Genomic DNA, 27,279 nt, shown 5'->3' with positions numbered 1-27,279 from the left:
TACACTCTCACGTTATCGGATTGAACCTTAACTTATCTCACACTCTTGTGCTAAAATAGTAAAATATACAATTGGAAACTAAAGCCATAACATAGTTAAATCATAAATTCACACCTATTATTTCTATCGAGTCCCGTCGGTAACGACTGTCCTCATACGCCAGACTCAGAATAACTTAGCAAGACATGTTATTATTTGGGAACATCATAATCAATACATTAAAAATTAAGGACAACATGGCATACAAGTAATTGAAGCAGTAAAAAGAACCTGGAATTTCTTAAAATAAAACTGGATGTAACTTGAACTTGAACTTGAATTAACTTGAAAATAAAATAACGGCAGACTTGTTCTTCGATCCAAGAGTACAATGAAGATGCAGACAAAATAAAAATAGAACAGGTGTGCCAATCCCTCGATGTAGTGATTGTCACTTTTACAGGTAATTTATGCCTAATTCTAAAACGCGATTTCAACAGCGCTCCCCCACTACTTGGATACCTCATAAAGTCCACCATAATCCTATTTATAGAGGTTTTGGAACCTGGTAACTCCCATGGATCGTGCATGAGAAGTGGAGGGAAAATAGTGGATAAAAAACTATTCAGAACTGCCCACTAGCGCAGTTCTGTTACTGCGCGATAATGGCGAACACCATTCTTTCCATATTTTAAATGACGTGGCAACAGAGCAAATGGCGAACGCCGTCTGGACAAAATGCATAAAACTTGCTCTTTTTCTCATTTTTAGCTCCTATTTTGCTCCTTTTTGCGCGAGACTTCCAAAACTTCAATGATATCGGATAATAACTGCGAAACACATCAAATAGAAGTAAAAGATGATAAAATGCAATAAAATAAAGACAGATAAAATGTGAAATGAGCCTAAAAACACGATACGATTTCTCGTTATCAATAGCCAGACCCAACCTTCGACAATTGGATCATGTCGAAGATTTCCATTTCTTTCCATGTTTGAGCTTTCTGGTTTTCTATTTTTGCAAGCCAAGACAGGTAGTTTTCAGGATCTTTCGATAAAGGGCAAGAGCGAAACACTCTAAGAGTGTTGCTCATGTAATCTAAGTTGATATGTTTTTCTATAGGCTTAATCGAAGGCTTTGCATGAGTATCGACTATAATATTTGGCTCAGCGTTCACAGTCTCATCACTAGTTTTCGATTTCTTCCTACTAGCTACTGGTTTGGTTCGATGATAAGTTGGAAAGTACTTTTTGAGTCTTTCAGGGTTAGCATTAATATTTGGTAAAGGGACTGCAATTGCATGCGTTTTACTAGAGACTGATTAGGAGTTAATACCAGTGACTGATAAATGCGTCGTTTGTCTTCCTCAAGAGGGGGCTCCGGAATGTATTGTTGATTTCCCACGACTTTAGGACCTAAGATCTTGTGAATATGAGGAATTCATGTTTGTTTCTTAGAATCTTTGGAGTTTCTGGTTTTTGACGCCATTGATGATGGAAAAATTGGAGGAAATCTATTATGTTTGGAGTTTTATTGAGAGAAGAGGAAAAGTTTTTCTTGTGATAATGGAGAAAAGTTCAGAAGAATGTAAGAAAGAAGGTGAAGTAAGGTACTTATAGTGGGATGGAAAAACGTTGACAGCTGTTGAAGATCGTGGGACCCATGTTGGTCAAAGGAAAGATGATCGAACATAGTAGTTGGCATGACCCACGATCTCCTAGGAAATAAGAGTGTAATGATTAATTGAGATTTTTTGTGCATCTCGATGATACGCTTAAAGAAAGATGGTCATGATGACCATGATGTCATAGCAGTAAAGACACTATTGCGTCGAAATATTTCAAAAAATGCCCTGTTCTCCATATACTCGAAAATGACATTTTTGGGGGGCAATTTGTTAGCTGGAATTTCGATGTTGGAGAAGAATATATTGTTTTTCGACGAAGAAGTTGAGAAGGCGTAGTCGAAGCTATCATTTTGTCGAAGAAGGTTTGGTCTGGGACTTAGAAATATTCTTGGATTCAAATTCACTTTTTCAAACGAAGGTGTCTGTTTGGAGTTGCGTTCGACGAGCGTGATTCAAATTAATGCTCTTAACCATTTTTTGGCCTTATCGTTTCTTAAGAAGACGCGTGGAAGACATTAAGTGGCGAAGTCCATGCAAGCAAGAACGTGTCATCTTTTGGAGAAGTGACGGTTTGTTACCGTTATTTTCGATTTATTATAAATAAGGATCTTAGTGATTAGGATTGAGGTGTTCCATTTTGTACAAAAACTCCTATGTTACTCAAAGTATCTGTATTATTGAGAAACGAATTCTTGAGTGCAATGTACGTGTGATCATCATTTTACTTTTCTGCGTTTACATTTCTTTGTAAATTTACTTTGAAATTATTTACATTTACATTTACATTTTTGCGTTTCTTTACAAACATTAACATTATTTGCAATAAAAAGAGCATTGTCGAAATGTTCATAAGTGATAAAACTTGAAGAGAATTAAAGCACATGTTCTATGATCAATCTAGTCGATCGTACGAGTAACCAAAAGTATAGAATTTGGAAGGCTAACGCTTGTTTACTAATTTCGACGGTAAATAAATTGGCACGCCCAATGGGAAGATGCTTAAATCTCTGAAGGATTCAAAAGTTCTTCATTTATAGTTTCTCTAACTTCGTTGCATGAGATTAAGAAGTGGTAAAGTAGCCACAAGTAACGAAGCAATACTAAAAAGGAGATACATAAGAAGGATCGCGAATCCGCCAAATAACAATGGAGAGACTACGGCCGCAGTATCTATGTCTAAAGCAATTCCATCCATGACGAGTACGACGACCATACCGTCGAGTACTCATAGTGGACCAATTTTATCTCCTGTGAGGACATAGGGTCAAACGGTGACCCCTAATCCAGTAAGAACTAATGCATTTAGGCCCTATGTGTCTGGATTTACAATGCATTTGAACGGTCGCGAACAACCATATGACATGCCCAACTTCGATGATGACAAATTTACACAATACGACATTAACATTTACTGATCCATTGATGAACACATTCTAGCCTTTACAAGGATTTGGGTCGACTGTTAATAATATGGATCGAGTCAACCAATCTCTAGGGATGAAATTATTTGCCCAATAAATACTCAATTTTTATTTCGGTATTCACTATTATATCATCCTTTTATATCGAGGAGAACACCTTAAATTTTCTTATACATTTGTACCTCGTTATCGAGTTTTTTTCCTATTATTTAAGATGTGAATTTTATTTTCCCTATTATTTGAGTATTTGGACCTCAAAAGTAAATAGTGAAAATAGAATGAAAAATACCTGCAATGATAACCTTCTAATTAACGTCAAACGATCATTATTTAAGTTTGTTGTTTTTGGAGTTATAAAAATCTCTTATTGTTGATCATCAGATCAAAATCTAATAGATACTCCTTCCGTTCCTTTTTAAGTGTCTACTTTTTATAAAAAAATTATTTCTTTTTAATTGTCACTTGCAAAGTTCAAAGTAGTATTAATTGCAATTTTGTCAAAATTACCCCTAAGTAATTATTACTCCAAAGGAGTATATAGAGAGAAAAAGTAAAATTAATATAATAAATAAATAGGGGTATTGTCATACCCCAAAATTTGTCTGTTAATTTTTATGATAAATTGATTCATGCATGACATTCATTTCACATTTGCATTCATTCATTAGCATACATTCTCATATAAATTATAAATTTTAATTTATTTATTATGTGATACAGATATAAAAAATAAGAGATTAATTAAAATACACTGTCAGTGTAAGAGGGTTTTACACCATCACTTAATTATAGACGTTGGATATTAAAAGAAGTTTGACTTTTATTTTAAAAATATATAAAGTAATACAAACGGGTGATGGTGATGAACCGACGGTGTAAAACTTTTTACACTGACAGTGTATACTAATTAATCTCAACAAATAATAATGATTTTGGTTATCTGTATGATATAAATAAATTATATATATATATATATATATATATATATATATATATATATATATATATATATATATGTATATATATATATATATATATAATAGTTTTAATTTAATGATAAATAAAAATAGATTTGAATTTTAATTGTATAATTAAAATTTTAAATTAATTTTATTTGTTAAAGCTCATTAAATTATAATAACCATTTTTTATAATTTAGTGACTCATGTTCCATTTATTCATTATTTATAAATAGTATTTATTTAGTAATTCACGTTTTTTACTTAATAAAATTTATTTATAAGAGTAACATTTTTTAAAATCCCATAAATTATAAAATAATTTTGGTTGATATAAGTAAGAATAATTTTGTTTTTTTTAAACGATGAAAGTAAAAATAGAAATAGGTTTAAATTTTAATTCAATTATGTAACTAAAATTTAAATTAATTTTTATTTGTTAAAAGTCATTTAAATTATTCATTATTTATAATAATATTTGTACTTAATAAATATTTAGCAAGGTTAAACCCTAACTCTCCTAAAGTATAGGAAGGGATTCAAATATTTAGCAAGGTTAAACCCTAAAGTATAGGAAGGGATCCAAATATTTAGCAAGGTTAAACCCTATCTCTCCTAAAGTATAGGAAGAGATCCAAATATTTAGCAAGGTTAAACCCTAAAGTATAGGAAGGGATCCAAAAATTTAGCAAGGTTAAACCCTAATCCACACCATTATAAATACTTCATATGGCTGCAGCAAGAAGGAGGGAGACGAAAAAGAGGAGAGATACAGCAGAAGAAGATACACAAGGCAAGGCAGAAGCAAGAAGATTCACGGGCAGGGGAAAAAGAAGCAACCATAAAACACGCATAGCCTGAATAAGAACAACACACATACAGTGAGCAAGCTAGAGGAATCAAATCTCCAGTAAGTGTTTATTATGGAATTTGCATCCAGCATGATTACCTCGCAATACTCCTTAATTCATGCATGAATAATATTGGTTTAATATATATATTGAGATGATGTATTCATGGTTTGGTGGATGTTGATATTGCTTTATTCAAGTATGCATCTGTTCATGATATGTCATAGCATGTTGGAGAAATTCTGTTTGTATGATTAAAGAATTATATCTGCCATTTAATTATTATTATATGAGTGTGGTTTCTAGCATGATTATGTTTATTTCACATGCTGTTATTACATAATAATGATGAAGATGATATAATGGTGATAATATAAATCCTTGGTTGTCTTTAACATGTATGTGTAAGGTTTGTTTTATCATTATCACTTGCAGTAAAGAGAACTAATACATGAGTAAAATAATATAAGCTTCTTGATTTGTGCATGGCTATTTTTATTATTGCATGATGATTACATATGATCTTATTTTATGTGTGTGGTTTGATATAAGATGAAGTTACAGGTTTGTTGTATTCACATGAAAGAAACAGCACGACAAAAAATAAAGTAGCTTGCCGTAAGAGAGAAAGTTGTAACATGCATGGTGTTGTGTCAAAATGGAAAAATCCATGTAGAATTAATATATATTTTAATGAAGGCGAATAAATAACGAATGGACCAACATGGCTCGTTGGTAGCTCCCCCCTCATTGCAACGTAGAGGTCCTGGGTCCTGGGTATACTAATAGGATTGCATGGAAAGCTAAATAATCGAATTTAGATAAATTAATTCAAGATAATATATCCGAATCCAATCATTTCCACACTTACACCTCTAGGGTAACCCTCTCTTTGTTGCCTTACGATATTACGGTCATGTCCCGCGAATGTGGGGATACCCTTAGCAAAGACCCTTTCGATTAAATCATCATCATCCATAAACAGATAAGTCATAGTCCCTTCGATCAAAAGGTCAAGGTCCCTACAAGATAAATCATAGTCCCTCGAACGTTGCCTTCGAATATATGACTTTGTCCCTCGATGACCCTTCGTTGTAGCCTACGATTAAGTGATGATCGTCCCTTCGAATGCTAAGGTATCCTTACAAATGTTGCCTTCAATGGCCAATCGACGACCCCACGATGTCCCTTTACATCCAAAGGATAAGACACTACAACAAACAAGACCTTAGACAGCGCTTTTTTTAGCCTTAGACAGCGCTTTAAAGCGCTGTCTAAACCTCCGCTGCTAAAGGTTTAGACAGCGCTTTTTTAAATCTTAAAAGCGCTGTCTAAGCCCCCCCTTAGACAGCGCTTTGGCCAAAAGCGCTTTATAAGACCCTCTTATTTTAAATTTTTTAGGTATACCTTAGACAGCGCTTTTGAAAAGCGCTGTCTAAGCCCCACCCCCTTAGACAGCGCTTTGGCCAAAAGCGCTTTCTAAGACCTTCCTATTTTAATTTTTTTAGGTATACCTTAGACAGCGCTTTTCAAAAAGCGCTGTCTAAGCCCCCCCCTTAGACAGCGCTTTTTACAAAAGCGCTGTCTAAGGTATACGAAATTTTTTGAAGCTTTTGTTTTAAACCACATTTTTTCCAGGTTTATAAACCAGAATTTCTACCTGTTTTCAACCAGATTTTGACAGACAATTATCACATTTTATATATGCCATTTTGGCCTTTTTTCTACCAATTTTTGGCTAACAAATATAAAAGCGTGTGGTGGAAGTCAGAAAGATCAATAAGTCACGTAAATGTGTCAATTAAAATGAAATTGTGGGAGTAGATTTTAATGCAAAACTCATTAAACTCTATGACAATTGTTACACAAATTTCTATTAAAAAAATTATTTTACAATAATCTAAATAAGTTAATCAAAACCAAATCACTAAAATACAGCCTAATAGCCTAATTATAGAATGTATCATAAACAATAGAGATTCAAAGCAATTCTTAATAGGATAACTTCAGCTCAAATCTTTGATTGAATTTACTACGATGACTTCAGGTTGAACCTTAAACCACAGGTTACAGGGAGGAGAATCAGACTCAGAATGCAAACTTCAGGTCAAAACTTCGGTTGAACTCACTAACAAGTCCAAAATGCTACCTTTTAGCAAGAAGAATTGGGAATCAATTGCCTCAATGTAAGTAGCCATATCCCATCCTGAAACCAAGTCATGACTCATGAGCCAGCAGCAAGTAAGTGAATATCTACAAGACACAGCCATTTTGTTTTCTCGTCATTTCAGTAAAATTTGCAGTTTTAGATTTTAGAATTCAATTAAAAATGTAAATATCACTAAAACAAAAGGAGGAAAAAGAAAGGAATTCAATACAGCAGTAACCTAGGAGAACAATTGTTGAGTAAAGGTAAACCAAGATTGCTATTCATTTGATTTGATTCCATTTCTATCTTTCTTTCACTTCAAGCTTATCTCAACATCAAAACTAGGCTTTAACAACAGTTAACCCCATATCCGACGTAGTTTCAAATGTGAAGATTGAAAGAGGAGATTGTATGAAATATACAGACGCTAGAAATAATATTGGAACAGTATGTACAAAATAGGGTAACTTACATTGCAATTCAGCATGCCGGGAACTCTTCTCAATTAGAAGGAAGTGTGATAGATCTACATCCTGCTGTGTTCCTGTCAAGTTGGAAGTGACAGCAGCATCATTTTCCATGCCTTGTGACCTAGTATTAGTCATCAGTGTTTTCTAACAGCTTTGGGATTATAAGGTATGTCAGATGCTTCAGAGGCTTGATGCTGACAAATTATCTCCACCATTGCTGCCATCACATGTTTGGATGCCAGTTCCTGCAAAGGAGCAGCTGTCCTGACTGTTTAACGAACTTGAGAATGCAACAAGTACCATATGTGCCTTTGTTTCAACCTATGTCCAAGAATGACATACAAAAAGGTAAGTGCAATGAATGAAACATGCCAACAATGCAGTTTACTAGTATTTACCTTATGTACGACAACAATGTATCTTATGAACTCAGTTTTTACAAACTCAGTTTTCAAACTAAACATAGTTAAATATATTAATAAAAGAAGTGTTAAAGACTGTTATAAAGGCCATAGAATATGAATACGGTAGAGTATACAATGTTGTAATATAAATTTTGAAGAATGTTTAGTTAAATATATTAATAAAACGGTCGGTGACAAAGAAAAACGAATCTGTACTATATTTTGTGTTTGCTTACCCCTGTCTCTTCCTTCACTTCTCTAATTACAGCATCACAAATATCTTCACCCTGCAAATAGAATTAAAACATGTCAAAACTCAAAAGATTGAATTTCCATTTTCATAATTTGATCAATAATCATTTCGACGTATACTTCATTCACAACTCCTGTAGGCATCTTCCATACACCTGTGCCTCCAAATCTACCACTGGTTTCCTGAACCACAAGCACCTATCAAATGAAACAAAACCAATCAAACAGTATTACAAACAAGAAACAGTATAATAACCACAGAATGATGTGTGAAAGATCACCTCTCTCTTGTTATTGACAACAAAAGCACCAACGCCGACATGGTGTGACGCGTTTGCAGGAATGCTATCAGGGGTATCAGGGATCCAATATACATTTTCAGAAGCTATTCCATTCATATTATCCATTTTTCTCGCTTCTTTGCTCTTACCCCATAATAACATGTATAATCCGCAAACAATCAACGCGGCTCCTGTTAGACTGCACAATATGATTTATAACAAACGGTCGAATCAGTAACCGACTGTCACATGTTTACTGCAATGAATATGTTTCTGAAACCCGATTGCTTAATTTACCTTCCGACTGTAATGTACTCGTTCAATACGAACGAAGAAATGAAGGCCACAAGAACAAGCATTAGAGGGTTAAAAGCAGACACATACAAGGGTCCTTTCATGCCCACACACCAAGCCAACAGAACAAAACACACTCCAGAGGCCAATATACCCTACAAAACAAACCAATTAATATCACATAAGTTTCACGGTGAATTTATCAGAAACACTATGATTCTGTTAAATCTACTGTCATACCAAACAAGTACTAATGTATGATATGGTATGAATTTTCGTACCGCGGAAGCTGCTGTCAAAAGTCTCAAATTCCAATCAAGCTTCCACTGGCTCCAATCTCTCTCAGTACAAATAGCATATATAAAAGATTGAATTGCACCCATTATAGAGGTTAACGCCGCAATTGAATAATGCCACGGAAAATTCTGACTCATCTTCGACTGCGTTTATCCATATTCATAATGTTATAAACAAGAAAACAGTGTTTTCAACATTTTTGTATAGTAAAATTTAAGTTAGAAATTGTAACTACCTGTGTTATAAACCATAATGAGAAACTGAGAGCAGTGCCTAAAGCTAGCATGAGTCCCCAAACATGAGAACCAGCAGGGGAATGATGTGTTGTTGATGTAGCATTTTGCAGCAAGTCAATGTGCAATGATAAGTTAAATAATCTTTTGCCTTCATATAAAGTTAGGATCATTGCACCACCAATTCCACTTAATGTTCCCATCAACTTCGCTTTCCCAAACCTTCAACTACCATTTCCGAAGTCTGCCCGAATAAGTTAGGGATTATCCTGTATATATATTCCCAATTCACTCTTCAATTGAAAAAAATGATTCCTTTCACAAAAAATCACTGAAAATCATTCTCTCTGAATTCTCAATTCTCTATGAGTTCTCTCTCCTCTTTAACATATCCACACTCACTCTTACGTGTTCAGAACAACAAGGACAACACAAAGCATTTGCAAGCAATGCTGATGTGGCTGGAGCAATTTCTGATGGTTTTAAGACGACAGCATTACCGGCTGCAATAGCTCCAATAACTGGATCAAGTGACAGCACTGAAAAAACAGAGATAATGCAATATAACATTAGTGCTTATCATATAAACAGTTGTGTACTAACTACTATTATAATAACAGATAAAGTCACTATTTTCAAAAATGCTATGCCATCTTCATAAGCTGTCATGGAGAACATATAAAAACAAGTTGAAAATAGCCTATGAACATATAAAAACAAGTTGAAAACAGCCTATGAACATCCCAAACAATTTCACAAATGTCTATGTCAGTACATAAGTTTAAATAAGTCAATACAAACAAATAAAAGATAAACATTTTAACATACAAAATGGATAGTTCCATGCAGAAATGACCAACACAACTCCGAGTGGTTCAGACACTATTTCAGCTGAAGCAGGAAATGTAGTGAGGGATGTTTGGACCTGCATTAAAGGGTGAATTCCTGTGATTAATGAAAAGAATAATGACAAAATAATGTCAGTGTAACAACTTCACTTAAAACATTACCTTTTCCGGAGTCATCCAATGCTTCAATTCCTTGATTGCAGTTTTACACGAGTTTTTCAACATAGCAATCTACATTACAACAACAACAGGTATGAGACGAACTATATTCAGGACATCAGCTACATGTCCACTGTTGCGCAATTAAGCCTAATCTCCTTGCTAATCTCTACTAAACATTTCTGTATCTTGGCTAAAATAGTTTCACATGTATTCATAATTGTTTACTATCAAAAGAAACACGTGTGTTATAAGGTCTTATCCAAGGGCCAAAATAACTCTAAGACTATCTAAGCAATAAATACAACAACCAATTCACACTTGCTGGGGTATAATAATTGAATGCCCATCAGAGACCTCCTATCCATACACAGATTACCATTGTTCTTGAAAATTTGTTGAAATTAACACAGCTTAAACAAGTGTTATCACATTGAGTGTGACACTGATTTTGTAAAATATATCCTTAAAAAGAATCACTTATTATAAATTCAAAGTACCAAACCTATCATAAATAAAGTTATATAATAATTTGTCAAGACTACATCACATTTAATGTGTGACTCTGAAAGAGAAGAAAAAAACTTAAAAAGAAGAAAAGCCATTGAGCATAAGATTGGTCCATTTCAAAAAAGTAATAGTTCCTCATTAATGCTCACGCCAGACCTTAGAAACTCATGCGGCAACGTTTCAACCACCGAATCGTAAACACATTAAAAAAATAAGAAGAATGTACAACAAGAACCAGCGCTATCACCAATTCAATTTACTACCCTAAATAACAATAAATGAAATATAACTTCCTTTTATTTATTTAGCAAAGTTAACAACCAATAGATTAAAAAATAAATTTAAATTTAAAAATTATAACCTATCGCATAAGCGCTTATATATAAACTAATTTTATAACAACAACAACAGTAAGTGCTTATAGTATAAAACTTATCGCATAAGCGCTTATATATAAACTAATTTTATAACAACAACAATAAAAAAGCCTTATCCCATTAAGTGGGGTCGCCTACGGATCAACTTCAGCCATAATATTCTACTGTATATACAAGTTGTTTTTATATAAGCAATTCTGCAGAGCTTCTAGAAATAAGCTGAAGATAATTTATGGACACGTCAAAATTGTTTCTATAAGCTCTTCCAAACAGTTTCACCCGTGTTTGTGCCAAGTAAATAAACTTAAATAAGTCAACCAAAGAGGCTTTTACTAAAGTTAGCTTCTACATCTCACTTTCAAATGCACTTTTACTTAGCTTCTCTATAAACTTCAACAGGCTCAGAAGAACTTATCTCTATGCAAAAAACCATAAAACTTATTTTGATTGAGAAAATTCTATAAGCTAAAAACTAATCCAAACGGGTACCAAAGTAGCATCAACAAACACAAGTAAAAAACTCATTAACAAACAATTAATGCAGATTATAAATAACCCTTACAGCATCCAAGATGTCTTTAAGCGGTGGATAATCATCCCATGAATATGCATGTGGCTGGTATCCACTGTAACTCAACTCAGTCAATCCTGAAGATGCAACATAACAAGTGTCTCGAGGCTGCATATAATTACATAACAACAAAATTTACAAATTGGGATTAATAATTAGGAGCATTGATTTGAAAGGTGAATGAAGAGAAAGATGAAATTTTGTAGGGAACCCAGAATTTGGGGAGGGTTGAAATGAAGAGAGGGAAACCTGGAGGAACGATTTACCGAAGACGCGAATGGTGGGTCTGGTCCATGGGATGTGGTTGTCGAGGTAATGGAACCATTTCCATGATTGTTCGGAAGGTATTAACCTCTGAATGAAAACGACGTCGCTTCCGTTTCCGAGATCCACCGTCTCAGCCTTCTTCGCGGCGTCGTTAGGGTTTGCTTCTGACACCGTCTTTAGCTTCAAGGCGCTCATTGATGATGACGACGACGAGGACATTGCAAAATATTCATCACTGTTAAAAAAAAATCAGCCTTAAGGTACTCTTTGAAAAATAATCTATCAATATAATATTTTTAGATTAATATTTGGAAAAGCGCTTTCTATACCCCTTAGACAGCGCTTTTGGTTTTAATTTTTTTTTTAATTTAAAGACTTTAGACAGCGCTTTATCAAAAGCGCTGACTAAGGTCTATATTTAAAAGCGCTTTCTAAAAGCGCTGTCTAAGGGGGTGTCTTAGACAGCGCTTTTAGAAAGCGCTGTCTAAGACCCCCCTTAGACAGCGCTTTTATTATTTTTTTGGAACATTTTCTGTGTTTTATTTTAATTTTAACCTTAGACAGCGCTTTCTTTTAAAAGCGCTGTCTAAGATGCGCTGTTAAAAGTCATTTTTGGCGTAGTGAGACTACTTACTTTTCAATAGTAAGCACAGTTTTACCCTCATAAGGATATGAAATACCTATAAAGACCTTGGTTAGGTATAACTCTTAAATGCTTGCTCACAACTTAAAATACTTTTCACACCTCACACTTTTCATAACATCTTTTAGAAAATCACCACTTGGTATACATTCGCACCAGAATCATCGCCGAGTTATATTTTTCTAAACATCTTTCAAAATCAAACGAGATAAACACTTTGTATATATTCGTACGAGAATCATTACAAAGTTAAACTCTCATTTCAAAATATTTTCTAAACACACCACATTTCTCAAACACTTTCTCAAATAAGGAAAACATAAGTGAGTTAAACAATTAAGAGCCCATGGATAACCATGGATACAAAGGGTGCTAACACCTTCCCTTTGTATAATGTACCTCCCGAACTCAAAATCTAATCAAGGTCTTTCCTGTTCTTTTCCGCCTTTCCTTATTGGATAAAAGAAAAGTCGGTGGCGACTCTTGCTATCCGCAATATTGCTTTTCAAAGCAAAAACACAAAGTCAGTTCACCGTATCACATGTATTATAGGTAAAACAAGAATTATTATTTGAAAAATAACAATAATGATTATCTTCCTATGTAAAAAAAAAATGACACTTTAGAATCATTACACGAAGACAATAACAATTTATTCAAATTCATGATATTCACAAAACTAAATAGAATGGAATAGTACTAACTAATTGAAGAAAGAAAAAGAAAAAAAGAGTTTTTAAAAAAGTGTCTTTTTAGAAGAAAAATCTAAAGGCATATCAAAAATTGGGAATGGGGAGCAGCATAGCATGGAAGCAGCTTCTTCTCAATGCTCTGGAATCCAACACTCATCTCAAACACTCTTCTTACATGCAACTCGTAACTCTATGCTTCTTCTTCATCTTCATCTTCTTATTCATTTTCAATTAATTTTATTTATTCATTTATTTTATCTTTGTCGTTTATCTGTCTTTCAGGCAACCATAGGAACCAACGGAAAACCTTCGAATCGCACTGTCGTTTTCAGGTTCCGTTCTTCTCTTTGTCGTTCCACTCTTTCGTTTAACCCAAACTCACCACATGCCATTCATTGTTTTGAATTTTCAGAGGTTTCCAAGACAACACCGATAACATCCTGGTTAACACTGATACCCGAACTCGCAAGGTGTTTTTTTTTATCAAATTCTGTAACAGAAATTCAATGTTGGAAATAAAAACTGGGTTTTCGTTTGTTTCTAATTTTGTTCCCGAAAGTTTTGAAATTTGGTGCATGGGTGAGATTTTTCATTGAAAAGTTAATTGCTTATTGTTTTGTTTGTAGTACAGATTGAAGAGCTCAAGATTTGTTCCTCTGCTGAGGTGATTATTCTCTGAGGTGCTTTGTTTTGATAACAATGGAAAAACTGAGGGCTTAGGTTTTGAGACTGAGTGTGGTTTTTGTGGTTAGATATGTTGGTATTTCACAGATTCGTGGGAGCAGTTTCGGATAAATGGTCATGTAGATATTATCGATGCTACGAATCCTGACCCGCTTAAACTTCAGGTTTGATTAGAGGTTTTCAGTTATATGATTGAATCACATTCTGTTTAGTGTTTATCATCGATTAGAGCAATTCCCTCTGTTTATCAATTCATAATGCAGCAAAGAGAAAAGTCTTGGTTTGCCGGTTCTGTGAGATCACGGGCGCAATATTTATGGCCCAACCCAGGGCTTCCGTGTCTAAATGAACAATCACGAACAGAAATATTGTTGGATCCTTCTATAGGTCCGGTTGATGCTTTTTGTCTTCTGATTCTAGAACCAGATGAGGTACTGATGCCTCTCTTACTTTAAATCCACGCCTTTTCTGTTTCACGTATTCACTATGGTTTCAACCATTTACAGGTTGATTACTTGAATCTAAAGAGTAACCAGAGATTAACATTCAGATCAAGTTTGAACGCGGAAGCAAAGAAAAACTGGATTGTCGAGAGGGTAAACCCGTGATTTCTTATCTATCGTATGTCGATTTCACTGCAATCAACTAATTGCGTGTTTAGAGTATCGGAGAGAGAATTGACGGGAGTGTGCTGGTAAGATTTTTAATTTAATGAGTCACTGTGTCAGCTTTCGGTCCGCATAACTTTCTGAGCAATTGAATGCAGTTCAATGTAAATCTATGACATCTTAATAAATGGACATCTTACTGGAATCCTATTTTATCACTTTGATTTCAAGTAATATCAATACGTTTTAGTTTAGTTTAGAACTTCGATGAATTAGTACACAAAAATTAAACTAAAGGAAAAGAGATTCGACTATGTAGGTAGGTCCAATCCAATTGTTAAGGATTCAGGTCAGAAATTCAGATCCCACAAGAGTTTTCGCTACCGATATGTGGACCTCATTGTGGATAATATGAAAGTACCTCTGTCAGTGCTTTCTGAGTCTTGAAGCTTTCCATGACCTTAGAGAGCTCCCGAGACAGAACTCACCTAAACTTCTACCGTACCGCAAAAGCAAGGAAAAAGAGATTTGCATTCATCTATTCATTTTGCTTCTTTACATCCATAGGTTTTTCTTTTACAAGAAATGCACTAGTGCCACATTTTACAGCTACAGACTCGGATCTAAAGAATGCTCAAACTCGGAAAAAGGTCACACAATTATCTGTTAGCACTATTTGTTTCGATCTGTTGGTAGTCTTTAACATAGTGGCAGGTCTGATGGGGGGTGTGGTAGGGACTCTAGATCTCCTTTTCCATCCTTCACTATAAACACCATTCCAAGTCCCCATGATTGATGTATATCAATGTGGCAGTGCATGTACCACACACCTGCAAAACGGAGTTCAAATGACCTTTAGTGTTAATTTATTAAAATTTAGAGAAAAATATCGAAAACATAAATGTTCGTTTAAGCGTATACCTGGATTATCAGCTACAAAACGGACAGCTGCCCATCCACCCACCGGAACACCGATTGTATTCATGTACGGGGGATCCACTAAATTGAATTTTGCCGTTAGTGGATTATAGTTGCCTGCGCCATACCCTACAACATAAAAGCTGTAGCCATGGATGTGAATTGGGTGATTTTCAACGTTGACTGTCCCCGTGTTCTGCAAAATGAGTTGCACCTTGGTACCGTATTCCAGGACCTTAGTTCTAGTCCCATTCAACGACTCCGTGTTGTATGGAATGTTATTTGGGGCACCATTAACGAAATCGTAGAACTTAGAGGGTGCGTCGGGGAAATCTTCAGTATATGATCCATTTACTTTATTATAATAAGCTTCCAGGATTGATATACGAGGATGAACGAAACTTATGTTGTTCATGGAAGCTGTCAGCACGCCATTATTCATGGCTTGACAGTTTCGCTTTGGTGTCTTTGAGTGACATTTTTGAACATTCAATCCAACGGTGATGAATATGTTTTTATCGATTTCTTTGAAAACATTCACTTGATTTAGGCTCCTTAATCCATCCATGACTGTCTTAACAGCTAGCTTATCATCAAGCTTAGGTAATTTAGCCGGTAAATATGAACCGTCAGATTTGGCCCCTTTATAGTTGAAGTAGGCAATCGCCGAAACGTTTTGATATTTGACAATCCTACCAGACCTGTAAGGTGCCACTTCCATGGAGTATTTTCCTACTGGTTGATCAGCCGAGACTAGGACATTCAGTGTTTGGCCCGGTCCAAGCATCACCGTGTCTGTGGTGAATGGCTTTGTGTATTCACCATCAGCTTCCACGATCTTTAGTTTGTGATTAGCAATGGCAAAGAAGTTCTCGGTGTTTAAACCCGCATTAATCAGTCTTAACAAGTAGGTCCTTCCCGGAATCACATTAAGTTGGTACACATCTGAAAAGACGAGAAATGAAACATATCAATGAAATCAGTGTTTTCACTATTATTTGTTAGTTGTTATCTTCTTTTATCTAAAAAATACCGTTAATGGAGCAGTTATAGTTGGGGCCTGGATGACTGTTAATGGTATATGCATCCGCTGGAGGTGGAGCTCCTCCACTCATTAGAGTGGTATGCTCAACTTGTTGGAGATCCTGCAGCCAGTATTCCCCTGCCATAATTCGAATCCGCTCGCAACATCAGCATTATACGAAGAAAACATAAAACATGAAGCAGTGAATTCAAACCAAAGAAGCCATCTTGTAAGTTAGTTACCTAGTATGATTATTTGCTCTTGATAAGGATTCTTAAATGGGAAAGGCACCCTATTCTTTGGATAAACAATCATAGCTCCATGAACTGTTCCTCTTAGCCAAGAAACATGAGCATGCCAGAAGAAAGTTCCCTTCTGATTCACCACTGTAAAATTATAGGTGAAACTCTGGCCTGCTTGAATCGGACATTGTGTAATAAAGGATGGTCCATCATACCAGCACGATAGCTTTTGCCGGATACCATGCCTTGAAATTTGAAACTCAAGCTTGTTAGTTAAAAAAATTTGCTAGTTAAATTAGTTTATGAATCTGTGGTTGAGATTACCAGTGAATCGTAACATTGAAAGGCGTCTTATTGGTAACCTTGACTATGATTCTATCATCTTCTTCTGCATAAACTACAGGTCCTGGATACATACCATTGACGGTAACAATTTCTTTCGAGTTGCAAAGTTTGGTAACTCTTTTAGTTTGAACCTGTACAATATAGAGAAAGATAGCTATTAAACATAGACTTTGAAACGGACACGGGACACTGACACCGATTATGTCAAAAACATAGCACACCGATACTGCTACATATATGACAGTATTTAACACAACATACCTTAAAGTCATAGAACCTAGTTGTTTCTCCCATTACAATTCCTTGTGCCATAAGTTTCACATTGGAGATAGTATACATCAAACACAACCCAAGCATAAACAATGTGGTGATGGTGACAAAGTTGGCCATTTTTAGGAGAAGTGAGCATAGATTGTGGCACAAAGTAGAATATAAGAGAAGCCCTTTTAAAAGAATGAAACTATCTTTGGTAAGTTTTTTTCTCTCAATAAAGGAAATTCAGAAAAAGTGTATTGATGCAGGTTGTATTCTCTTTGTCAGCTTTCATGATACCTCTAGCGTGAATTTGTGATAATAAGGTGTTGGGATGTGATTATTCAACATCACCACAATGGTAGGGAAGGTTTCAACATACTCTCCTTTTTCTTCTAATCTTATCTGTCTTTACTCATCTTTCTTGTCAACATTTTCTGTTACAAATCATACCATTGACTCAGAATAGAGGACACACATGCTATCTATCAAACCCCACCACAATCACCTACTTTTCTTTCTGTTATACTTGTTTTTTTTTGTTGCATAAATTTGAATGTTGTTATTACTTTTTTTAGTAAGATGTTTTATTCAAGTTCATTATTACTAGTATTTTAAGTTATATGGTAGTGGAACTCAAACTACATAGCAGCATCATCCCTTCAGCTATCACTAGTTGATGTATTTTAACGAGGGAATGTAATATTTTGAATAAATTTAAAATTATTTGTTTAAAATTTATTGTTTGGATAAAAAGTAGGAAGAATTGTTAAAAGTGATAGAAATCTATGAAGTATTTTTTCTAAGTTGAATTTAATGATTTTGAAATGACACTTAAAATCAAAGAATTTGAAATTTCTCTCAAATTCTATAAAATGTGAATGTTAAATTGAATATTATTATTTCAAAATTTGCAAGCTGGTTTTCATATTTTTCAAAATTTAAAAATCAACCCTTAAAATTTTTCAAAATTTACAAATTAGTTAATATTTTTCAAAATTTTCAAATTGGTCTTTTAAATTTATAAATATTGCAACCTAGTCCCTATTTTTTAAATTTTAAATTTGGCCCTATAATTTTTAAGTTTATAAAAATAACCTCAAAAATTTAATAATTAATAATTTTAATACTCTATTCAATCAAAAGAACTTAAAAATGAATAATTTCAATTGAATTATTTAAGTTCTTTAGAATTTTAATTAGTATTATTATTTTAAATTTCAATTGTGTTTGGATAAGGCATTTTAATAAGAGAAGGTAATGTTTTGAGAAAATTTTAAATGATTTGAACAAAACTTACTTTACAAAGTAATTTTGTCTAAATTAAATTAGAGATTTTGAAATGACATCTAATATTAAAGAATTTTGAAATTTCTCTTAAAATGGATATTATTGTCATTTAAAATTTTGGAAGATGGTCTTTAGAATGTTTTAAAAATCGGATCGAATCGGCCGATTCAATCGGTTGGATAGGGAATCGGAGATAAATCCGGTTGAGTCAACCTTTTAAAACCGCTAGTGGGTCAAAACCGGAGTAAAATTGGAAAAACCGGTTTGAATCGTCGAAAACCATTGAAACCAAAGAACCGCAATCGGTTTTATAAAACCGTCCGGTTCAAAAAAAATCATCAAATTGACCATTTTTAAATTTTTTTTTTATAAATTTTAATATGTCAATATCAAAACTTAACATATATTCTCAATCACAAAAAAATCCGTATTTTTTTACAACCATACAAACTTCTAAATTTTGTCCCTCCATTATAGTTTTTCTTTCAACCACACTTCATCATCACGCCGCCTCTTTCAAACATAGTCACGATATCCAACTCAATAATTATTGTCGTTCAAGTCAATATTATTTGTTGTTTTCAATTAAGATTTATTTGTCGTAGTTCAATTCAAATTCGTTTTTTGTTGTTGTTTAATGAAGTATATTATATTATTTATTTTTGTTATTCTATCTTATTTAATTTAGTTATTCTTAATTATGTTGAATTTTATTTTAGTTATTATATTCAATTATTTTAATTTTGGTTTGAATTAGTTTAACTTAGTTAATTGTAATTCTTTAATTTGGTCAAATTGTTCTTAAATGAATGTTGAAATGAAGTGTAGAACTATGTTATCTTATTATATGTATTATCGATATTATTGTATTAAATTTATAATGAATTTTTGAAATATTTATTTTATTAAGTTCTGAACATATGATGATTTATGACATATTTATGAAATTTGTTTTTATATTATTAGTTTATTTAATAAACGGTTCAACCGGTTGAACCAATTGAATCTTAAATCGTAAGTTTTACCGGTTCGATCTCCGATCCGGTTTTTAAAACATTGGGTCTTTATATTTTTCAAAGTTTTCAAATCGAGGTCTTCAAATTTTTAAAAACTATAAATTGATTTTTAATAATTAAAATTTTACAAATTAGTCATTTAAATTTTTTAAAAATTACAATTTGATCTCTATTTTAAAATTTTTAAATTTGATCCATTTTTTTTAATAATAAATATTTTTAATATTTTATCCAAAGAAAAGAATTTTTAAAAAATAAATATTAATGAAATCATTTAAATTACTTTATATTTAAAATTTATAAAATTTTTAAACGTATCCGATTCCAAACACACTCTTAGTATATACTCAATCTTTCTCATAAAAAGTGCTATATTTGAGCAATGCGCGACTCTTAAAAAAATAATTAGATGTATTGGTTTCTAATATCATTTGTTAGGAGTGTTCGGCTTTATAGTGCAGTTTGAACGGTTTTGACGTTAAAAGTCATTCGAATTATAAGAGAAACAAAATGCGGTTCAATTTGACTCAACTGATTTTTAGAAATAAAATCGAACAAAACCAAACCAAACCAATGCGGTTTGAGTTGATTCGATTTTTACAAGATATTTATTGAGCTATAGATACACATTTAGAGAACAAAATAACTTTGTGATAATCATTCATACATTAACAAATAACAACAAAACTCATCATATTTGGACAATAACTTCCCATTAACTATATAAAAATCAAATTAGACAAAAGTTGATACAAAATATAAAATATTAGTATAAAACAATATCAAAAACATTATAATGAAATAGAAAAAATATAGGAGATTGGAGAAGATGAAAAAGAAAGAACAGAAGAGATGCGAGACTAGAGAAGAAATGAACGATAAAAATGTAATTGAAAGAGAGAACAATAACACAAAAATGAGAAGATGAAAAAGAAAGAACATAAAAGAAAAGAGATTAAAGTAGATAGAAGATGAGAGATGTACATGACAAAGAAAATGAGAAGAATGCGTGAAATTCTAAGTGTGAGTAAGAAAAAAATAGTTTCTAATCCTAAGGCTAAGGCATCATAAATTTGGACTTTGAGTTGGATGTGAGATAAGTAAAGTTTGAGTTGTAGCATAAAACCGTTTGCTTTGATTTGAATTGATTTGTAAAATAAAAATTGCAAACCAAATCGAATTGCCTAATTTTGTTAAAAAATGACTCAATCATATCCAAAACAAATGTGATTTTTTGCAATTTTTATTTATTTTAATATAATTTACAATTTTTTATTGGATCGATTCGATTTTAAACACCCCTATCATTTACCAGAATATTTTTATTAATTATAATTAAAATTATAGAATAGTTAAATAAAATAAAAATTAATAATAAAAAAAAATATTAAAGTAAAAATCCAAATGAAACACTTTTATCTAACTTTCTATATAGTCAACCAATGAGAAATCATGTGTTAGAAATCATTTTACCCTTGAATAAATGTTTACCCTGAAAAGATAGATTTAGACAGCTCAAACTTTCATTATTACTTTGTAAATGGGGAAAGAAGTGAGTAAAAGATGGGTCACTTTGTTTAGCTTTAATTGGACATGTTCGTCTTCTCATTCATAACCAAACTTGATGCGTCTTCTTCACACACTCTACACCATCATTATTCACATAAATCATACTACCACAACAACCTACCTTACACTTTATAATATATATATATATATATCTTTCTCGTTGATTTTTGTTTGGATCAATTAAAGTGTTTCAGAATTGTTCATTGATAGGACGTTTCATCTCTAGTGATTATGCCTGAAATGCATGTTTTGCATGGTACCTTTTCCATGAGATTCCTTTGCGAAAAAACATTTCAACGCTGATTTTGACACTCCTCATGAAACTAAGTGCAAATCATGTGTTCAGTTAAACTATTGGTTATCTCAAATAGATCTAATTTATCAACTAATGACCTCAATTATTGGAAAAGTAACTAGGTTTTCTATCATCATTTCAAATTACTTGTTTGATTAAAAGGTTTAGGTAATTGTTGGTTTGTTTAAGTCATACAAAATGTATTGATATTAAAGATGCTTGCTTGAGAGATTGTTCAAAAGCTATTACTACCTCAAAAGCTCAATATGAGAAGCAAAAGTAGGTTTTGCTCTAAGCTATGTTTGAGGAACATACTTGGCGCTAGCAAACTAGTGGTGAATGGTTCTAGGCGGAGGATTGAAAATGGGAAGAAAGTGAAAATTCGGCATTTACTAAATATGTGTTGGTTAACGACCTCATTGACCATGATATGTGTTGTTGAAAAAGACATCTCATCAATTTTTGTTTCGATCCTACGTAAGCGTCTCAAATTGATCGCATTTCTCTCTCTAGAGAAGGTCAAAGGATAAATTAATATGGTGTTGGAACAAGACACTACAAGTTTGGTGAACAATGGTGAAGAAATTTGAGAGAGAGAGAGAGAGAGAGAGAGCATTAATCTAGAATGAGAATGCATCTTATACATTTATACATGAGTTATAATGTGATTGGAAAACAAAATGACCAAGTAAGGTAACAGAAAAAGAAATTTTCTTAAGTGGTAACTGGTTAACGCAATAGGTTAACCGGTTACAACAACGAAATAAGCTATTTTCTACTACTTGGAAGTGCTTCTGACCTTACTGTAACCGGTTACCACCCCGTGATGACCAATTACAACACTTGAATTACTTGAATAACTTTCAATGCACCACCTTAATTTAAGTGATGCAAGTCTTCCATGCTCATGCTCATCTTCAACCTCTTGAACACATCACTTGTGACTTCCTTAGTCAATAAATCAGCAACTTGGTCTTCACTTCTACAATATCCCAATCGTAACCTTCCTTCACTAACAAGTTCTCTCAAGTAGTGAAACCTCATCTGAATATGCTTGCTCCTCCCATATGCAAATGGTTTCTTAGCAAGGTTAATCGCGGAAACATTGTCAACTAGGAGTGTGATAACCTCACCCTTATTGCTGTCCAACTCCTCCAATAGATTCATAAACCATACGACTTGACACACACATAACGAAGCGGAAATATACTCAGCCTCACAAGATGAGAGTGCAACTATCGATTTCTTCTTCGAACACCATGAGACTGGTGTTGCACCGAACATAAAGATGTATCTAGCTGTAGACTTTCGATAATCTTTATCTCCACACCAATTGGAATCGGTAAGGCCGAGCAAATTGCATTTTCTTCCCGTGTTCGCTGCGGAAAAGAGAACTCCGTAGCCAACAGAACCTTTGACGTATCATAGGATCCTCTTGACTACTGCTAAGTGAGACACCTTCGTGTTAGACGATAATACCGATCTAGAAGAGGGGTTGAATAGACCAATTTTGAAATTTAGCGCTTTTTAAAATTGTTTTCAACGGTTGCGGAAGCACCCTAGATTATAATCGTCTAAACGATCCGTTAATGGAAAGATCAGATATGCGTGAAACCGAATGGAATTACTTAAGATAGATATTATCAACCACTATCTAAATCAATCTATTAACCACTATAATCCTTGATATCGTTACCTCTAATAATGCTTAAGCACAATAAGAGATCAAGTACAATATTACTAAGTTTGTGTGAGATTAATTTTCTTGAACACTTGGTGTGCACTCCACACCAAGTTTCAATTTCACTCAAATTGAATGTGCAAAATTTTACTCAGTTGCAATCAAAGTGATTGCAACGATTTGTCAAACAGTTACTATACACAACAATCAAACTATATTGATTTTATCTCAAGGCCACAAGGAATTGTGGGAGGCCTAAACACCTTAAAGATTATATGGTCCCCAAATAAGAAAGGGAATAGAAATAACTAAGTGTTTTATAAGATGTTTTCACCAAGTATTTCAAAGACTCATGAGTATCTACTAGGTAGTGAGTCACCAAGAGTTTGTTAAAAACTCTTGGATTCTAGCTAAAAGAAAATATTATATATGTACTAGTTGTATGATGAATGAAGGCAATCAATAATTAAATGAAATATTATATTCTTATTAGATTTCTCCTGTTATACACTTACCTTTCAAGTTTATACATAACAAATTGGTGCTCTCATTGATCATGACTCACCCTTCACCACCACCACCACCATCTTCACTTTCACCACCTACCATCGCAGAACTCACCGCCACACTCAACTAGCTCCTCCACATCCAAAAGTCATTCCAAGCTAGTGTTTCGGTCAACATCAACTCACTAGTATCTTATTTTCAGGACCTGTGCGCTTGCGTTCCACTGCATGGTTTCTCTTCTTCGATGCCCTCCACTTGCTCCAATATTCATTCATCTCAACCACAACCATGAAACTTAATATATCACATTTTAATGGCCATATCCTCTAAGTTGGATCTTTAATATCAACTAATTCTTTGACTATCACATGACTCTGAAGGACTAACGACTTTGCATTGCCTCATTCTACATGGAGGGCGAAGCTTTGGCTTGGTTTTAGTGGATGGATTCTGTCGCTCCCCAGGATTTCCCGAATCCAGGTACAAACGCGAAAAAGAGTGGCGAGGAAAAAAGAGTAGAGTCGCCAGCTATGTACTTTTATCCCAAGAGGAGGGAAAGGTAGTACTGCATAACCAAGAGGGAACAGATAAAACAAAGTCTCGAACCAAAGAAAACTGAGTAAGGGGGCCGGTTACGTGAAGGGAAGGTTATCGCACCCCTTCACGTCTGTGGTACTCCACAGGATCCACGTTTGCTATTTATGTCTAAAGTGTGTATAAAAAGTCCTACATGCGATGCGAAAGAGAGAAAATCAAAGTAGGGAAAATAAAGAATTATTGCTCGCACAGGCCCTACCCTGCTGCATACGTATCTCAAGAAGGATTGAGAATCAGAGCACCGTAGCTCGGCTAACCTATTTCTGTTTGTTTTGTGTTTTTTAGATGAACGTCGTTACTACGCAATCTACCGGATGCTCGACCTTTTGGAGACTTACTCACCTGTAGTAGAAGGAGTTAACGTGTCCTTAAGAAAAGATAATCAAAGAGTTTGTTTGTGTTTTAGGAATGCTCATGCAAAAAGGAAGTCCTAGACGAAGGAACCGTGCTACCTTAATTGACATGCAAACGAGAGACTATACGAAGTCTAGCAATCCTATGGGGAGACAATCACACCACACAAAAGCATATAGCATAGAATAAACACACCAACAAGGGGGCTCAAACATACAAGGGTAAGGCTTTAGTCAAGAGGGGTCATATCAACCTCGACAAACAAGCCAAACTGTACAAAGGTGGTTTGTAGCTCTTAACCACTAACATTGAGAGTTAGGGTGAAGCTGATCAAAGATGGAAATGAGGATGAGACCTCATGCTCTTAACCCTGGCCTAGGTGAGCTTAATGACAAAGAAAGCGTGGGGATCCAGAAAGAGGGACCCTATTCCACTTGACAAACACTGGACAAATGATCTTGGGTTCATGTTCAAGAGCATCAGCACGTAGTGCGAGCATAATGAACGACTCACTGAATAACAGGGGATTGATTGCTAATCCCTTCTATCTGTCAATTGCCTCTTCACTTAGGAGGACTTATCAAGTAACATGCCTCACTTGGAGGTCTTTGGCACAAATGTAAACAATCACAATCAGAGCCTCTTAAGGAGGACTTCAGCCAAATGCCTCCCAAAAAGGTGGCAGGACTTCCAGACTACATGGAGAAAAAGAATAGCTACCTAAGTGGTGTATTAACCATACTCCAAAGCAAAGCTCAAGCAAGAGCTAGCAACTAATGTACCTGTACAAAAGCCAAACAGTTAATGTTGTATTCAGAAAACCCAACAGACAACAGTGGAACTTTCCAATATCTACACAATCCAAGTCACAAGTGCAAGTACTCAAATGAGTTCATCACATCAAAGAACCTACAACACAACAAGAGTTAGTGATCAAAGAAATTGGCATCTCAAATAATGAGACCACACCCACCATCAAGGCTAAATGCTCAAACCTGAAACACAAAGCCCTATTAGTATGTGTACAAACCACTAGTACAAAGACTAGGTTCAAAAGCAAGTCAAATGACCAAAACAGAAGTCAATATTTCACATGAAGCACATTCAATCATGTCACAAGATGTCCTCAAAAGGACTAAGACCAATTCATAAGGCAAAGGCATCAAATGATCAAGGTAAAGCAAAGGCAAGCAATGTGATCAAAGTTGGACATTAAAAATAGAAAATCCAAATCAAAACAGAAATGCAACCAATGATCATGAAATTTTTTATGTGAGTTTATCATGTTATCAACAAGCATCATACCAAAAATTAAATCCAGAAGAGCTCAAATGGTGTATGAATGAAAATGCACAAATGCAAGGCACAAAATGTTGCACCAAATGTCACACTACATGTCCATGCGTCCAAAACAGTGATGGCATATGATAAAAGTTCCAAACCAAAGCTCAAAAATCAAATCACATGTGAGGATCAAGCATGCCAAATTTCAGATCAATTGGATTAACCATGAGCATTTCACAAAGCATTTAATGTAGCATATCAATTTGGCATAAAGTGCAATAAAAAATTACAAGATAAAAATCCAGAAACACACAAATCATGAAAATAATATCAAAAAATACTAGACATCAAAACAAGAATGTGGAAAAAAAATGGGATCAATTTGAAGCATTCTACTATTTTTTATGATTTTTTAAAGATGTATGAAATAATATGGAATATTAAAATGAAATGGAGGAAAAACAAAATTTGAAAACAATTCAGAAAAATGCACCAGCCAGGACTCGAACACACGCTAGCAAGGATGACAAAAGCGCTCAAAATAAAAATCAGAAACATGCAAACGCCAAGAATCGAACCCACGCTAGCAAGGTCTAGAAGAAAACAAATTAAATCCACAAAAATACAACACGCCAGGATCGAACTCATGCGTGCTTCCAAGGAAAAGGAGAAAATCGAACGAAATTCAGAAACATGCGTTAGCGAAGGATCGGACGCACGCCCTAAGGGATCCAAAAGCGCTCGAAACGCAACGCATCATTAAATTGCGTGGCATACACATAAGCGAAGTCAACAACAGCGTGGCAAGTCAAACGCTTCCTGGCCAATGATTCACGCACGTAGGCGGCACACTCAGCATCCACGGTGGCCAAACCCTAGGAACACGCAGAGACGCCGAAACAGTGGTTCCGGTCGTCTTCCCCGGTGGAATTCCGGCGGAGGCTCATGAAATTTTTCCAGAAATCAAAGAAATGCACACGGTTCGAAAGATCTTTCCACGTAGAATCCGAATATCATGTTCATTCAACCTAAATCTCACTAACACGCACGGATCGAAGGGAAACATTATTGACATAAAAAATTCCAGTTCATATATCAGGCTCAATACTCATCCATTTCAAGATCTAAACATATCAGCATGCTCAGGGGAACTAGATCTACACAATCATGGCAAGAAATTGGCAAAATAAGAGGATCGAATTCAACCTACTTGAAATTGAAGTGATCTAAACTCGTGTCCTCAGGCTTCCAAAGTCTCCAGATCTCTTCCTATGCTTGTATCTTGAAGCTTTATGCACAAAGAATCACTTGAATCTGCTCGAATCCAG

General features: G+C 34.3%; 4 protein-coding genes and 1 long non-coding RNA gene across 5 annotated transcripts; 1 reads left to right on the top strand and 4 right to left on the bottom strand.

Annotated features, from left to right (window-relative positions):
• Nucleotides 1-6,680: 6,680 nt before the first annotated feature.
• LOC127076098 (uncharacterized) lies at nucleotides 6,681-7,566 on the bottom strand. The gene is made up of 2 exons (XR_007786756.1): nucleotides 7,460-7,566; nucleotides 6,681-7,044 (listed from the first exon to the last, which is right to left on the bottom strand). It is a non-coding gene; the product is annotated as an uncharacterized LOC127076098 (long non-coding RNA).
• Nucleotides 7,567-8,282: 716 nt separating this feature from the next.
• Nucleotides 8,283-9,560, bottom strand: LOC127137953 (WAT1-related protein At1g68170). The gene is made up of 6 exons (XM_051064357.1): nucleotides 9,541-9,560; nucleotides 9,221-9,440; nucleotides 8,970-9,128; nucleotides 8,692-8,843; nucleotides 8,424-8,593; nucleotides 8,283-8,311 (listed from the first exon to the last, which is right to left on the bottom strand). The coding sequence occupies exons 1-6, from the start codon at nucleotides 9,558-9,560 to the stop codon at nucleotides 8,283-8,285; spliced, it is 750 nt and encodes a 249-aa protein (XP_050920314.1).
• Nucleotides 9,434-12,200, bottom strand: LOC127076097 (uncharacterized). The gene is made up of 5 exons (XM_051017659.1): nucleotides 11,933-12,200; nucleotides 11,675-11,791; nucleotides 10,229-10,297; nucleotides 10,047-10,143; nucleotides 9,434-9,757 (listed from the first exon to the last, which is right to left on the bottom strand). Exons 1-5 carry the CDS (start codon nucleotides 12,167-12,169, stop codon nucleotides 9,582-9,584), a joined length of 696 nt encoding a protein of 231 aa, XP_050873616.1. The 5' UTR covers nucleotides 12,170-12,200; the 3' UTR covers nucleotides 9,434-9,581.
• A 1,091-nt stretch (nucleotides 12,201-13,291) lies between these two features.
• On the top strand, nucleotides 13,292-14,795 carry LOC127076096 (pyridoxine/pyridoxamine 5'-phosphate oxidase 2). The gene is made up of 7 exons (XM_051017658.1): nucleotides 13,292-13,469; nucleotides 13,568-13,617; nucleotides 13,698-13,755; nucleotides 13,917-13,949; nucleotides 14,038-14,133; nucleotides 14,233-14,400; nucleotides 14,476-14,795. The coding sequence occupies exons 1-7, from the start codon at nucleotides 13,383-13,385 to the stop codon at nucleotides 14,575-14,577; spliced, it is 594 nt and encodes a 197-aa protein (XP_050873615.1). The 5' UTR covers nucleotides 13,292-13,382; the 3' UTR covers nucleotides 14,578-14,795.
• A 26-nt stretch (nucleotides 14,796-14,821) lies between these two features.
• Nucleotides 14,822-18,065, bottom strand: LOC127076095 (laccase-6). The gene is made up of 6 exons (XM_051017657.1): nucleotides 17,368-18,065; nucleotides 17,086-17,237; nucleotides 16,762-17,006; nucleotides 16,529-16,657; nucleotides 15,499-16,440; nucleotides 14,822-15,407 (listed from the first exon to the last, which is right to left on the bottom strand). Exons 1-6 carry the CDS (start codon nucleotides 17,494-17,496, stop codon nucleotides 15,277-15,279), a joined length of 1,728 nt encoding a protein of 575 aa, XP_050873614.1. The 5' UTR covers nucleotides 17,497-18,065; the 3' UTR covers nucleotides 14,822-15,276.
• Between the last annotated feature and the right edge of the window lie 9,214 nt (nucleotides 18,066-27,279).

The sequence above is a fragment of the Lathyrus oleraceus genome, chromosome 4 (assembly GCF_024323335.1).
Source record: "Lathyrus oleraceus cultivar Zhongwan6 chromosome 4, CAAS_Psat_ZW6_1.0, whole genome shotgun sequence".
NCBI classification, from domain to species: domain Eukaryota; kingdom Viridiplantae; phylum Streptophyta; class Magnoliopsida; order Fabales; family Fabaceae; genus Lathyrus; species Lathyrus oleraceus.
Note: the sequence above shows the minus strand (reverse complement) of the source record. Positions and strands in the feature narration are given on the sequence as shown.